Source organism: Ixodes scapularis, unplaced genomic scaffold (assembly GCF_016920785.2).
Source record: "Ixodes scapularis isolate PalLabHiFi unplaced genomic scaffold, ASM1692078v2 PGA_scaffold0__279_contigs__length_252992795, whole genome shotgun sequence".
In the NCBI taxonomy this organism is placed as follows: Eukaryota; Metazoa; Arthropoda; class Arachnida; order Ixodida; family Ixodidae; genus Ixodes; species Ixodes scapularis.
Window position 1 is genome coordinate 209,886,960 of NW_024609835.1, and position 12,140 is coordinate 209,899,099.

The following is a 12,140-nucleotide window of genomic DNA, read 5'->3' on the forward strand; positions in this document are numbered from 1 at the left end:
CGCAAAAGATGAACGAAGACGTGTCAATATACAACCCAAACAGCACACAGCATTGCGCCGATATAGGATCAAATATGAAAAATTGCGCCGTTACCATTTTGGTCCAGCCAATATCTGTGAAAAAAAGGATGGGTCGCGGCGACGCCATCCTGACATACCGTAAGCGATGCCGTTTTTGGTTGAGCGTCAAGATTCCCGCATGAATGGCCTATGCCGGCGAGGTATGTCTATTTCTTAACCGCCTAAAATCCGACGTTAAAAAAGAAAAGAAAAACAAGATGAAGCAAAACGGAATGTGCTTACTTTTAACCAGAGAAAGACCTCCTGCGCTGAACCACTGAACAATTTATGGGCCGTGGCGCCCTCATTTCGTGTATTACAAACTCACCTGACTGGCCCTCGCACTACTTATAGCACCTTCACTGAGATTTTATTTTTGTGTGTAGTTCTAACGAAACAATTCCGCAAGACAATCGAAAGTGCCGAATTTATGACACCCCGGCTATAGTACGGGATCCTTAGTTGACACCAAAATATCTAGCCTCCCGACGCTTTTTTTTCCTTTTTTTTTTCTTTTTTCGTACGGGTGAAATTGCATCTCTTGTTTCATGCGTTCGAATTTGTTTTGCGTTATTTATTTCGTGATTTCGCGGTCGGCATCAGAGCACGCACGCTACTGCGTGAAGCAAGTCCTGACGTGTCCCATTTTGCGACCCTCCTTGGGCAGCCCAGGTGGCTTATACAAAGCCGCAGAGGGAGATTAGCTGCTTTGTCCACCCCTCTTTGACCTCGTCTTCTGATAAGCCTCCACACCTTCTTTTGTGTCTTCGTGTGGCTGTGAGCGAGTGCGAAGGCCGCTTCTAGCAAATCAGAGGGGTGGTGTGTAACACGTGACCGTTCTCCGTGGGACAGGGACGCTTGGACTATAATATGTCACGTGACTCGCTCCGACGCGCTGATGGGCTCACTGGGGCCGAAGTCTTTGCCGTATTCCAAATTACGGTGAGTGTAGGGGCCACGTAGGTCCGGTTTCTAAAAAGCTTCCGTCAGGCGTCAGTGTTCTTCTGTTTTTCGTGCGTTGCAGTCGCAGCCGTGGTTTTTCGTCTTGAACGGCCGGAATACGTTCATACTAATTTTTTGGTAATATTTGTGAATTTCGTCGGAGTCCATAGAATTATTGTGCTGTGTTTGTTGGACGCGTTTCGACAAAGAACTAACTGCTCGTCGGCGCTCGTGAGACTTCCGCTGATTGTGATCGACCGCCTTCATCCTCGACATTGTGTTTGCGTAGTTTTGTGCTGCCCTAGTCGGATTGTGCATCTATCACGACAGAGAGCTGCTCATCGGCGACGGCGAGAGTTCCGTTGAATGTGAGCAACCGCCATCATCCTGGACGTTGTGTTTGCGTTTTCTGTGGTGCCCGAACCGGATTATGCAACTATCACGGATTACATGAGATCGGTGTTTTATTTGTAAGTACTCTGCAAGCATGCTTCTGGTAGTAGTCCTGTTTCCGTCTCAATAGACCATTTTACTGTTTACAAGCATGAACTGCTGCTTACGCCTCAATCAACTCCCGGTCGTTCCGTCTCTGCCAGCCTGTCGAGTTTTGCCTACGTCAGCAGAGCTAGAAAGCTTTAAAGTAGGTTTAGGCGAAGGAAAGCCTTATTTAAAGTTTGAGTGCATTTATTTTAATCCTCTAAGAATTTTGTAGCTTTGTCACAAAAACTTAACACTAGGTCACAAATGCCAGCATTTGAGGTTTGACATGGGTTTCTCGCGAATTCGCGAAAGAAGAAGATGAGGTCCATGTACGTTTTTTCTGGATTCAAAAAATAAAGAAATAAAGTGTTCCACATGTTTCAATTTGTTAGCAATCATTTCTCCGTAAATACTTTTTGATGAAGTGCTGTGTTACACATTTAGTATAACTTCTTGTAGCTGAATGAAGTGAGAGTTACTGCGCAGGCGAGCTGGTGAAGGATCATGGTGAAAAAAACCCAAGACTAGGACAAAAAATCGGGACAACACAACACGTCTCAAGACATTTTGAGGCAGTATTGTGTTTTCCCAATTTTTTTGTCACTAGTCCCGGGGTTTACCCACCATGCTCTTCTAGCTGCAGTACACGTTTTTGGTAGGGTGTACTGCTGCCATCACACCCTAATAAATAGGTGTAGAGCAGAATCACTCCTTTCTGTGTAGGGTGTAAGGGATTACACCGGTTTTTGAGGGTGTGGGAAATAACACCATTTTTCTAGGGCGTTTTTGTACACCAATAAGGGGGTGAGTTGTGACCCATGCCATTTACACCAATAGGGGCGTGAAAATGTTTAGTGTGTACGGGAGCAGACGCCTTCACTTTTGGGGCGTTTTGATGCAGATTGTTGTCGTATGTCGTGTCGGTGTCGAGTGGAGCGGTGGAGCTTGGGAGTTTGTGACCGGTGTAATTCGTGATCACTAAAGTGGCGCTGGTGCGTTTTTTTTTTATACCGCCATTACCCCGAACTTTGAAAATTCACGGGCCCGTGGCACTGCATTATGCTGAATCGCGAGCTCCTTCTCTGTTGACGTCATTTTTCCGGTAGCACTCGTGGATACTGCAAGCGTTTAAACAGTGTGCACCACCTCGCCTACATCCCCGGTGACGTACTCGACCTGTTGAAGCTTATTGCTTCCGTCATATGGGAGTACGCATCTCGCTGCTCTGGTTTCAGTTATAGAAGCAAGGCAAAGCGCTCGTAGTTCCCGCCCTCACTACACGTTGGACATCTTCCACACTTTGACAGCGGATAACTGGATGAACGAGGATTCACATTTAGCTGAGAGGTCACTCTCGCCGCTTCACCACCGTCGAGCAGCAGGATCAGCTGGCAACAAACCGCGAATGAAAGGCTCGAGCATCAACCATAGAATTATTATAATGTACGCTAGAGGTCCAACCGGCGCTAGTGTCTATGCAACTTCCGTGACGCAAATTGAAGCAGACAGCAACCAGTTTACTTTTGCGGTGCTCATGTGCACTCCTATGGAAAAACGCGCGTGCATTTTGTCTCTTCGCCAGAAAATAACACGGAACACCTTGGTTCTTCGGGTCGTACCGAATAGTATGTACCTTGATGAACACTGTAAAGTGTAATTGCTTTAGTTAGCGCATTTTTCTTCATAAGTGAACGGTTTAACTTCGCTACATTTCAGTCCCAAACCTGTGTTCCGCGGCAGTTGTGTAAACCAGGGTATCGGAACAAAACGAAAACCAAAAACGAAAAACGAAAAAAAACGATATTTTTGGGCGGAACGGAAACGTAATCGAAACGTTATTTATTATTTTGTTCCGGAGTGAAACCGAAAAATTTTCTTATCGGTTTTCGGTTCAAGGGAAAATATCAGGTATTTCAGTAATTCGTTTCGCGCAGCGAAGAGACAGCCGTTAGTTTGTGCCATAATTAAAGAGAAGACAAGCAAGCCATCGCCCCCACGTCTTAACTCCGGGCGAACAAGCATAGCAAAAACAAAGACAAACATACAACGAGAAACAAAAAACATGACGCAAGGCGCCATTGCTTCCCACCAATGAGAGCGCGGTGGCGCGACGCCTCCACACGCTCGCAATGCTCTCCTTGGCTCTTGCGCCCAGAGCCGTATATGTAGAGAGTTTGGTCAATGGGAGGTGCGGGCAGAGCCAGGGCGTGCGGCAGACTCGGAAAGAGGGCTTGGCATGCTCTCTTGACCAACCAGAAGCCGAAAAGAATCCCCTAGTGGTGGTAGCGAGAAACAGTTCTGATCAAAGGTCTATGTTCGTATATGGTTTTAATAAGCGCGTCAGAGTGAAGTGTAGTAACTCTTTATGCTTGAAAATAGGGTGCACGTGTTGTTTTGATCATGATCATGCAGAAAGATGTAAGAAACGAATGCGCCACTCAACTCTGGTTTGCTCGGACAGAGTGTGACCGCTCGGACGGTGGATTCCCGGCCCTCGGCGCTTGGCGTACGGATTATGTCGATCGTTCCGCTAGTCGCACTCCTCCACATCATTTTGGATGAGCGTGATTGAAACATCACGTGTACCATATTTTCAGTCATCGAGAGTTACTCCAATGCAGTTATCAGCTTTGTTTCTCGCGACCACCGCCAGGGTATTATTTCCGGCTTCTGGTTGGTCACATTCGAATTTCTGAAGACGCCCTGGAACACGCCCAGCCAGCTTTCAGCCAATGGCGCCTCCTCATTTGACTCCTATACCTCCCAACGAATGGCCAAACTCTCTACATATACGGCTCTGCTTGCGCCCTCTCCCTCCATGCTTTCTTCGGACGACACAGACAGACAACAGATCACGGCAAGCGAGGGAAGTTTGTGACCCGGCGTTGTAGAAGTCCATCTTTTGTTTTTCTACGGATATGGCAGTCTGAGACTCTGTTGCAAAAGTGTACTTCTTCATCCCTATGGGCCTTCAGGGCCTTCTCGGCACTGAAATTTATTTTATCGGACCAGAGGTCTTGCCTTTCACCGAGCACACTTGATGGCGTGCTGCTTCTGAGATCATGCTCTGTGCCTTGATCATGATCTCATGCTCAAGGCAATGAACATGATCTCAGAAGCAATGTCGTTTCCGCGGATTCCTCTAGAGCGCCTGAATTATCTATTTTTGTGTAAAAATAAACGTTACGTTCCTTTTAATTTTTGTTGCGATCTTTTCTTTTTTTTTTTTTTTTTTTTTAATAGAAAGAAACCGTTACGAACCGTTACGGAGCATTATTTTTTCGTTCCGGAGCGGAAACGGAACGGAACTTTTTTGTATGGAACGAAAATGAAAACGGAACGAAAAACATTTCGTTCCAACACCCTGGTGTAAACACAATTGACGATTCAAAGCAAAATTACAATCGAAAGGAATATAGAGTGTGTTCAAGGCTCGCCAGCATTCCGGTGACGCTTATATACTGATAATATGCTAGTCCTGACACTATATGAAAATGACCCCGTCGTGCATTAGCAGATTAAAACATTCAAAACGTAGAGAATAAAGTCCGTGGGCTATGAAAGGTGTCTCTTTGTACTGTTTTCTCTGCCGGGCAGCTTTTATCGGGCACTTGTTCTCAAAGATCTCGAGCGTGCGGGTGATATTTTGAACGGAGAACAAGCAGCTAGCTTCGCTCAGAGCAGAAAGAATAAAGCGTTATATTACTTATTTAAAATCAGAATAGATTACGTGGCCTTCAATTTATTTTTATCGTACATGCACGGGTAGTTACTGATCCACTGTTACTGCGTAGTTCTCGCCGTCCCCCTTAATTTCCAAATGTACTTCGTTCGTTTGGCACGTATATCCCTCATGCTGAAAAGCGCCGACGTCGTGTTCGCGCTAACAGTGTCCGACAGTTGCCGACAATGCACATAACTTCACGTACGGAGCCATTAAAGCACCGTTTTTAATGCGATGGATTTGAAAGAAAACCGCCGTAACTGGCCAGTTATTTCGTCGGTCGGACTGAGAAATGTTCCAAGCTACCTAGTACGTACGAATTATTTGGGACATTTGCTCTTATGATCGAGCGCCGAGAGAAAATGCACTCACTTTTTCCCATAGAAATGCATTACCGGAAGTCAATTTTCGACTGCTTGCTGTCTGCTTCAATTTGCGTCAGCACACTAGCGTAACTTGAACCTCTAGCGTATATATAATAACTCTATGGCATCAACAGCCCAAATGCACTGGGTGCCGATGCGGGCGATGCGGGTTTCTGTCGCCCTAGGTCATGTAGAGCTCGGATCTTGCGCTACGCGTGGTCCTTAAGGTCTATTCACACGACACATCTTGTTGGCGAATCTTGTGTCGCGAAACTAGGTTTCGGCAAACAAATTCCCCGTCTGAACACGACGGAAAAAGTGGCACGCCTCTTAGAAAAAAATGGCGCGTGTTCCTCGCTTTGGGAGCCGTTTTTCGCTGAAACCTCACCGAGGCCTGTCAATCACCCGAAGAAGGAACGCGGACGCTGCCAATGGCCGCTCGACTTCGCTATGACGTCTGACCTTCGAGGAGAAGCGAGCTTTTGAAGGAGTTTGATTTTTGGCCGATTCCGCATCCGAGCCAAAGCCGAAAAAAAAAAAAAGAAAAAAAAAAAGGAAACATGGCGAGCAACAAGCGAAGAAGCGGTGCGTACGGGCGTCGGGCAATGAGTCTTGGTCCTACTCGGTTGCAGGTGTGTGAACGGCGCTTTAGCAGTACGGGTTGGTTGCACGGTGCAGATTCACGGTTGCGACAGGTGCAAGCACCGCATATAGACATGATGGCTGAGGATAATTTCATTATTAGCGGTGCAAAAATGTCCGAAATGTTTCGAGATCATCCGCCTGTTTTTTGAGGTTCGCGGTCTTTCCCGAGTTTGGCACGACTAGTAAACCAAGTGAGCCGAATCTGACGAAGTTCATTGAGCGGTATGAATAAAACAGTCTCTTCACACTGTGCGTACTTCGTATCATTTTGATGCGAAACGTTCGGCATTCCGGCTGCGGATGACAAGGTTTGGTGAAATTCTCGTGAGTCAAAAAGTCACAGGTTTTGCGCGTCCAACAGGCCGATTTCGCGAAATCTCGGTTTCGCTAAACTGAGGCGCATTGAAAAGATGCATCGTGTGAACAAGCCTTTAGAGTCTAGACACTGCTTGGTTATTGAGCCTTGTTTCATGCCTCAACGGCGGGAAGGACAGTTTTATGAACGCGTTGAAGCGGAAGATCTGTGCCGCGGTGTTCAAGCCAGCGTCCGGAAGGTGAGCGCAGACGCACCCAGCAGAAAGGGCGTGCGCCCCGGTGCCATGGAAAAGGAAACATTTTTTGTTTGTTTCGTTTTTCCTCAGCTGCACTGTCTGGCAAACGTAGACGCTTTGCGGCATAGGCTACTCGGGCGCGTGCACGCCAATAGGACTTTACCTGGTCAATCGCGTCGCAACCTTCGCCATACTGTGTTTCGTGCACAAGCTGAGGCCGAGCTCTCTGCTCGTTCGGTGATAGACTACAGACACCTTTTAAAACGCATCAACCTGGTTTGTTGCTCTGGGTGGTGCGAATGGTTGCAAGATTAGACGTTGCGTGTGCCGACAGCCTGAGGTCGTCTGCCTCCCAGATATACAGAGAATGGTTCACGTTGTGAACGGGAAGCCGATGAGGTACGACGGTAATTAAGCTCTTTAGCATGCACCACGTAGTGAAACGAACATACGCAGGTACGATGCTCATCATGGTCGAAACGGACCAGGCTTGCGATTGAGGCCAGGATCCGCGGGTTCCGCAGCGCGAGCTTGCGCTCCACCTGCTTTGAGCTGCGGTGCGCTAACACACGCCACCAAAGATCCCCCTAACGGGAGCTCAGTCGTCGATAAGACTCCAAGAAAAACCGTCGAAGCAGAAGGTGCCTCACCTGTGGCCTCCCTGTACTGAGTGAAGAGGTCCCGAAGCTCCTCGATCTCTTCCGCCCTCCACGGACAGTGGGCCCTTGAGGAGAAAGAGACAAAACAGACTTCACGACCAAAGCCATATTTCCGCATAAAGGCTAATTGCGGTGTCGGCACGCTGTAACTGCCCGGTATATACTAGACACCATTAGAAAACACGCAAACAGAAATTTGCCTCAAAGGGAATATGCGGATCGAAATTCGGTTTCTTTCCGCCCGAGAACCGCCGATCGAGAACTGGCCGGTTTGAGTCGCGCTCACTCTCTTCTCCGTGGTCACGTGCTGTGTTCTATGGTTTAGACAGCCACCAAATATAATCAGTCGTGGATCATCGAGCACACATTCAATACGAAAAATAAAAAGAAATATGATACCCATTTTTGGGGCTTCTAAAAAGCCGCAAATGCGTTCATTGAAGAAAAAAGAAAAGTTGCACAGTCACGTGACTTCTACCAGCTGTCTCTCGTCCTCTATACTTCATCTTCCTCCTCAATCCAGTTTCGGTTTCGAGCAGTTGCGTTCTCAGTGATGTGATTGGCCTAAGCCATTTTGGAGCACCTTTTGGAGCAGCCAAAACAGTGTTTTGGAGCAGCAAAAGTGGCCTTTGGAGCAGTCAGAACAGTGTTTTGGGGCAGCAAAGGAGGCTTTTGGAGCAGCCCAAACAGTGTTTCGGAGCAGCAAAAGTGGCTTTTGGAGCAGATATTCTTAGAAAAATTAAGTATTTGTTTTAATTGTTGGACAAACGAAGGCAACTTTGTGACATATTGTGACAGAACTCGCTGTTTGTGTTTTACTGCTGAGACATCCCACAAGTATACAGTGTTATAGGCGTTGTCGAGCCATTCCGAAAAGAACGCTTGTCACCGTTTAACTGGTTCCCGACGTGCCAGATTTTCGTCCAAAGTAAGCAAACGCAAAACAATGAATGGCAAGCGTCCTGGCTGGCGCCTTTGCCATGCAGTCATGTTCACATGCACGTGAGGGCAACTTCAGCAGGCTTGAAGTGGCACAAGCTTCGTAGTGCGAGCGGAGACAATGGCTGTTCAATCGAAACCGAAACAATGCCACTCTCCTCCGTCGCCAACTGGTTCCCAAAATAAAGTGCAAAATGTAACTGTCCAGCATACAAAAAAAAAAAAAAAAGCAGTCGAGCGGCCTGTGCTTGCCAGGGCGGCAGGCGATGTACAAGCTAAACACACAGAAAAAAAGAACCTAAGTGCATCGATGCATGACATCGCGAGCCAGGGTCAAAACGTTTTTGGAGCGCTTTTGTGCAACGACCAAACTCGAGGCAAATAAGCGCGCTGTGCGGGTTCAACGTGCAGACATTGCCTTCTTTGCTTTAGCTCACTTCTCTTCACCAACTTTCTTTCGCGGCAAATTTTTCACGTACCGGGCTCCCTCTTGAAAGGAAGTCCACCGAAAGGAACCTAGGTAATCAGTATTTCGACAAGCAGTCTTTGAGTTAGAGGGCTTTTTGTAGTAGAGTATGATTTAAAGAAGGCTAGGAATGTCGAAGAACAAGTTTAGAAAGCGCCATATCTGCAGCGACGTGGGGACGGCAGCACTCGACGTCGCGCGACCACGGTGACTGTGGTCGCGCCAGCGCTTCAGCTCACAAAGTAACTCTCGTCGCCCAAAAACATGGTTTTGTTTCACAGCATGACGGCACGGCTGGCACCCGGCACACTAGCGTCGCGGCACCCGCACGCGCCCGCGTCTATCGTTCAAAAAAATTAAAAAAAGACGCGAGACGAGATTTTCCAGACGACGAGGGACGAGGGCAGGAGCAACGTTGGGCATGAGGGCACGAAACCAGAGACGGCGGCAAGGAGGTTAAGACGGCGGGAAAAAATATGCAAGACCAGACATTGATGCAGGGTACTTTGTGTAGGGCGGCCGCTTATGCCACCTAGCTGACGCATGCGCAATTACGGTTCTCAGTTTAGTTTCGGTTTTGAAAGGCGACCGAAATTGCTCCTTCGGCGCAGGCTTGGCGCAGATTACCCATATTTTGGCAAAATTTAGCAGGATGTAGCAGGGTTCACCTCTTGGCGCAGTTTGGCGCAATTGGCGCAGCAATCACATCACTGCGTTCTTTTACTTTATTAAAAATATCCTTGACGCTGTGGCAAAATATCATTTGTACAACGTTCTAACAAAAAAAAAAAAAAAACAAATTGGAGGTGTTAGTGTTTTTTTAATGTTAGGTTGCGATGCCATTCGCTGCCTTACGATGTAAACCCCCAGCAATTTCACGTGAGCAATTATCGCCAAGATCGCGGAACATTCCCCTCTTGCCGCAACTCTCGGCTGTTTCCAGCGAAATTCAGTTGTTCGGCTGAAATCCGATCTGAATTTTGCCGAGAACTACGTATTGACTGAAAATCTATAAACAACAGCAATATATACTAATTACATCGTTAGGCACATTAACTACTTATTATTAGGTGTATTGGGTCCAATAAACCGCTTTTGCGATATTTGGAATATCCGCCAACTAGAAAAAACAACTGTAATATTCCCGAAGACTGCAATAGCGTGGGACTGATAGCAGGCATCTCAATAAAACTTTAGTTGTGTTCACAAATACGAACTATTCCGCATAAAAATAAATAAAAAATAATTAGGCAATGTCATTTGCCGCCGGAAAAAAACAACAACAAAAAAACATATGCATGAAAAAATGCAATTTGCGGAAATCACTTTGATCCGCAGCGCCTACTAATTCCAATCTGTTTTTTTTTTTTTTTTTTCATACACGGTATGTAATACGTTTACTCCTCCGACGGGGATTATACGACGTTAAACCAAAGAAATTATTCTTTTTTGTGTGTTTTTTTTCGATGGCTTTTATTTAGCACGGGCCGAAAACAGTCTTGGGCCTCAAGCAGTGGCGTATATTAAATTCTCACAAGTATAAAAAGTGGATGAATATGGAACTGCTCATAACCATTTAACGAGGCGAACGTTTGCCTACAAACTTAAAGAAAAAGAAAGAAAAAGAAGCCAGTCTCGGCTTCTTTTAGAAAGAGTGTATAGTCTAGAACAGGGGCCTCCAAACCCCGGCCCGCGGCTGGCCGCAGTCCTTCCATGACGCACTGCCCGCAGCTCGCTTTCAGCAACCCATGTAAAAAAAAAAAAAAAAACACGGCGCTGCGACTCGCGTAATACGCGCACACGAAGATGGCAGAAATAACGATAACTATTTAATTACTTTGCTTTTCTTTTTAATTACATATTTTAATTTTCATTCCGACACTCGAAACTGCGAGTGCCTCCAAATCCGTCCCCTTATCCAAAACATTTGGAGAGCCATGGCGAAGAACGCACAGGAACAAGCGATGCGTTACAAGATCCCACCAGAACGTTCTAGAAGAGTTACGAAAATATAAAATGAAGACCTAGGCCGGTGGGGTTCGAACGTCATGCCCTTGCGCGGTGGTCGCGCGCGATGTCGACTCGTGGCCCTATTGAACACTGGTAATATATACAGGGTGTACGAGTGAGTTACACGCCCAGGGGGACATTATGTGGGTGGTGAATCTTTGCGATAAGACGGCTAATTAATTAAAATTCACTAATTAACTTTTTAATTAGTCAGAATAGACATATGGTTCCAATTAGAAACTTGCTGAGCGTCATCTAAAACCCTTAAATGAGCCATTTTCAGAAAAAAACGTTCAGCGCGTGAGAAGCGTAGTATAGTGCACTAAAGTTACCACTCCTGGAGCAGGTACAAGGCGAGCGGTTTCGGTAAGGCGCCCGCGCTATTTTTCCGCCTCTTATCTAGCCCCCGCTTTGTACCTGCTCCACGAGTGGTGATTTCAGCGCACTACTGCGATCCTCACGCGAACAAAAGTATGTCTAAGAATTACTGATTTAGGGTTTTGGACGACGCTCAGCAAGTTTCTAATTGGAACCATATGTCGATTTCATTACTTAAAAAGTTAATTAGTAAATTTTAAATAATTAGCCGACTTATCGCAAAGGTTAGCCACCCACATAATGTCCCCTGGGCGTTGAACTCAATCGCACAAACCGCCTAAGTGGAGGTTTCACGGCTTTTGTTTTTAATCAAATCTGCTAGCTTCTTGGCCCTATTTTTTTACAGTAAGGGAGCTAATCTTCGTAATTTTACAAGAAAGAACCGACCTGTCAAATACACCTTCGGTGATAAGTTTCGATTGTTTCGTGCAGGCGTCTATTTTTGCGGTCCATTTCAGGTCGAGTCTGGTGACTTCAGACACCCTATATATGTTGTTATTACTTCAAAATAATTTATGCGACAAGAACCGTGTTTATGAAGTTCACTTCTTCCTTAACCCCTGCTGAAAAGAAGTTAGGTTTCAGCAACCGCCGAACTAATCGGTACGGAATTCATACCTAACTTTAGGGGTTTCGCAAGTGCACAGAATCGCTCCCGACAACAGGAAGATCTGCTTGGGTAGTTGTGCTTAGTATATTTCGAAGCCACGCCAGCTCTGCGGAATCATAGCCCGCTACTGCTACTTCGACTAAACTATTATTCACAACAAAAGGTAAAATGCAACCATGAAAACACACACACACACACACACACACACACACACACACACACACACGCACACGCACACGCACACGCACACGCACACACACACACACACACACACACACACACACACACACACACACACATATATATATATA

At 46.4% G+C, this 12,140-nt stretch overlaps 1 protein-coding gene across 1 annotated transcript in view; it reads right to left on the reverse strand.

The window, feature by feature from the left end:
• Positions 1–12,140, reverse strand: part of LOC8038579 (protein timeless homolog) — a 622,009-nt gene that overhangs the window by 156,490 nt on the left and 453,379 nt on the right. The window contains exon 21 of the mRNA XM_040213064.2: positions 7,418–7,491. Coding sequence (XP_040068998.1) covers positions 7,418–7,491 — 74 coding nt within the window. The remainder of the gene's footprint in view (positions 1–7,417; positions 7,492–12,140) is intronic.